General features: G+C 39.2%; 1 protein-coding gene across 3 annotated transcripts in view; it reads right to left on the reverse strand.

Annotated features, from left to right (window-relative positions):
• Positions 1 to 2,080, reverse strand: part of Nox1 (NADPH oxidase 1) — a 25,191-nt gene that overhangs the window by 3,317 nt on the left and 19,794 nt on the right. For all 3 annotated transcript variants that reach the window (XM_004643336.1, XM_004643337.1, XM_004643335.1), the window contains 3 exons: positions 1,926 to 2,018; positions 682 to 917; positions 304 to 466 (listed from right to left, as the gene is read on the reverse strand). In XM_004643336.1, coding sequence (XP_004643393.1) covers positions 304 to 466; positions 682 to 917; positions 1,926 to 2,018 — 492 coding nt within the window. The remainder of the gene's footprint in view (positions 1 to 303; positions 467 to 681; positions 918 to 1,925; positions 2,019 to 2,080) is intronic.

Here is a 2,080-nt window from a genome sequence, read left to right on the forward strand (position 1 = left end):
TATTCTTTATTGATCAAACCTAAGGGAGATGTTAGGCAACATGAAGACTCAGGGTTCTACAAGTTCTCATAAAAAGAGCCCTCCAAGGTCATCTTTGTTTCAGGGTCATTTTAAATGCCCAATTAAAAGGAAGACCTTGCTCTTATGGTGAATATACAGAAGATTTTCTGATACAGAAAAGCAATCACTCACTCATAACTCCAAATAGAGTTTATCCCTTCATGAATTGTGAAGACTTTCATTTATGAAAGAACTAGACCTGTCACGCCCAGGCCAGATGACTAGCAAAATATATTAATGTACCGTCTGTGTTTTGAGGTTGTGGTCTTCATGCTGGAATTTATACCAAATGGATTTCAAGATAGAAGCAAAGGGGGTGACCCCAATTCCTGTCCCAACCAGCATAGCCACTTCATACTGGAAAACATCCTCACTAACTGTGCCAAAAGGACCATCCACCGCGATCCTAGCAGAAGACAAAAGAGAGCAGACAATTGAAATCTCACCTCTACTCTAACCTCAGACTTCCTTCCAGAAACATAATAATTCCCATAGCTGACTTATATCTGTTTATTTTAGTTATAATCTATGTCATCAAATTTGAGCCTCAAAAAAGGAGTATTTTCCTTTTCCTATCATTCTTTATCTTGGTCTGAATCCCTACTGGTCTTAAGGACTTACCTGGGAACTAGTGAATGCTGCTGTTCAAATGCTCTTACGAGATTTTCTGTCCAGTCCCCTGCTACTCGGACATGAATAGAGAAGAAATCTTCCTCTGGAGCAGAGGTCAGAGTAAAGGGATGCCACTCCAGGTGAGAGATTGAAGGGCACTTAACAAAGATATATTGTCCTACTTCCATTCTAAAGCCTGGCTTGGTCATCTGTAACTCCAAAACTCTGGATGGGTGCATGATGACCTGTGAATGAAGTACATAGACCAAAGGAGACAACTCAAATGGTAGCAAGAACAGGCATTTAAAATAAATGAGTATTCAATCCCTGGTACTGTAAAAAATAAGAAAAATAAATGAGTAAAGTTGGAGGGCTAGTGACAGTGGTAAACTGACACCAAGTCCTTTCTAAAGGGTCCAGCAGCACTTAGCTTCAGACAATGGTTGGGATATGGAACTGTGACTGCAACCAGGTTTCATAATTTTTCAAGAAAAGTAAGATATTTCTTCTTTTAAAAGTGTGAAAATTTCTTCATATCTTAAAATATTTTAAACCAGTTCAACTTTATTTTTCTGTTTTGGATATAGAACCCAAGACCTGGTGCATGGTGGGCACAAGTGTATTCCCAAACCCAGTCAAACTTTTTAAAGAAACATTGTGCAGGCTAAACAAAATATGTCCATCTAAGCCACCATGAAAAGCTAGATAATAGATGATAGAAAGAAAGATATAGATAGATAGATGATAGATAGATAGATAGATAGATAGATAGATAGATAGATAAGATAGATAAGATAGATAGATTTTTTTTGGGGGGGTTGGCTTAGGCTGCCTTAAGGGCGGGTCTGGTAAGGTATGGGGAGCTGCGATTGAACCGTGGTCCCCTACACCTGACTAGGCTTGCCCTTGCTGGCACTTAAACAACTAAGCTAACCCACAGGGCCCCCAGATAGATAGATAGATAGATAGATAGATAGATAGATAGATAGATAGATAGATAGATAGATAGAAGATATCAGTATCCATGGACTAGACCTGCCCCCATCCACTTGTTTACATTCCCCTACATGGAACCATCCAGGTGATTTCTGCAAATGCCTTTTTCTCATACTTCTGTTCAGCACCAAAGAAACTAAAGCATGCTACCTCCCAAGTTTCTTTTATTCCTTTCAGGGTAACCATGACCATTTGATTCTGTACTGAGGTAGAACAAAAGTTTTATCACAACAAGAGGAAAATGCAAGTTTCTTTACCTTGTTAATCACAATGCTCTGCTGGGAGCGAAGAAATCGGAGGGCCTTTTCAAAGGCATATAGAATCACTGGTGCAAGGATCCACTTCCAAGACTGCACAGAGAAGTAAGGAATGAGGTTACCCATGAATATACGCACACAGATATATTTAAAAA

Source organism: Octodon degus, unplaced genomic scaffold, assembly GCF_000260255.1.
Source record: "Octodon degus isolate 3935 unplaced genomic scaffold, OctDeg1.0 scaffold00171, whole genome shotgun sequence".
Classification (NCBI taxonomy): Eukaryota; Metazoa; Chordata; class Mammalia; order Rodentia; family Octodontidae; genus Octodon; species Octodon degus.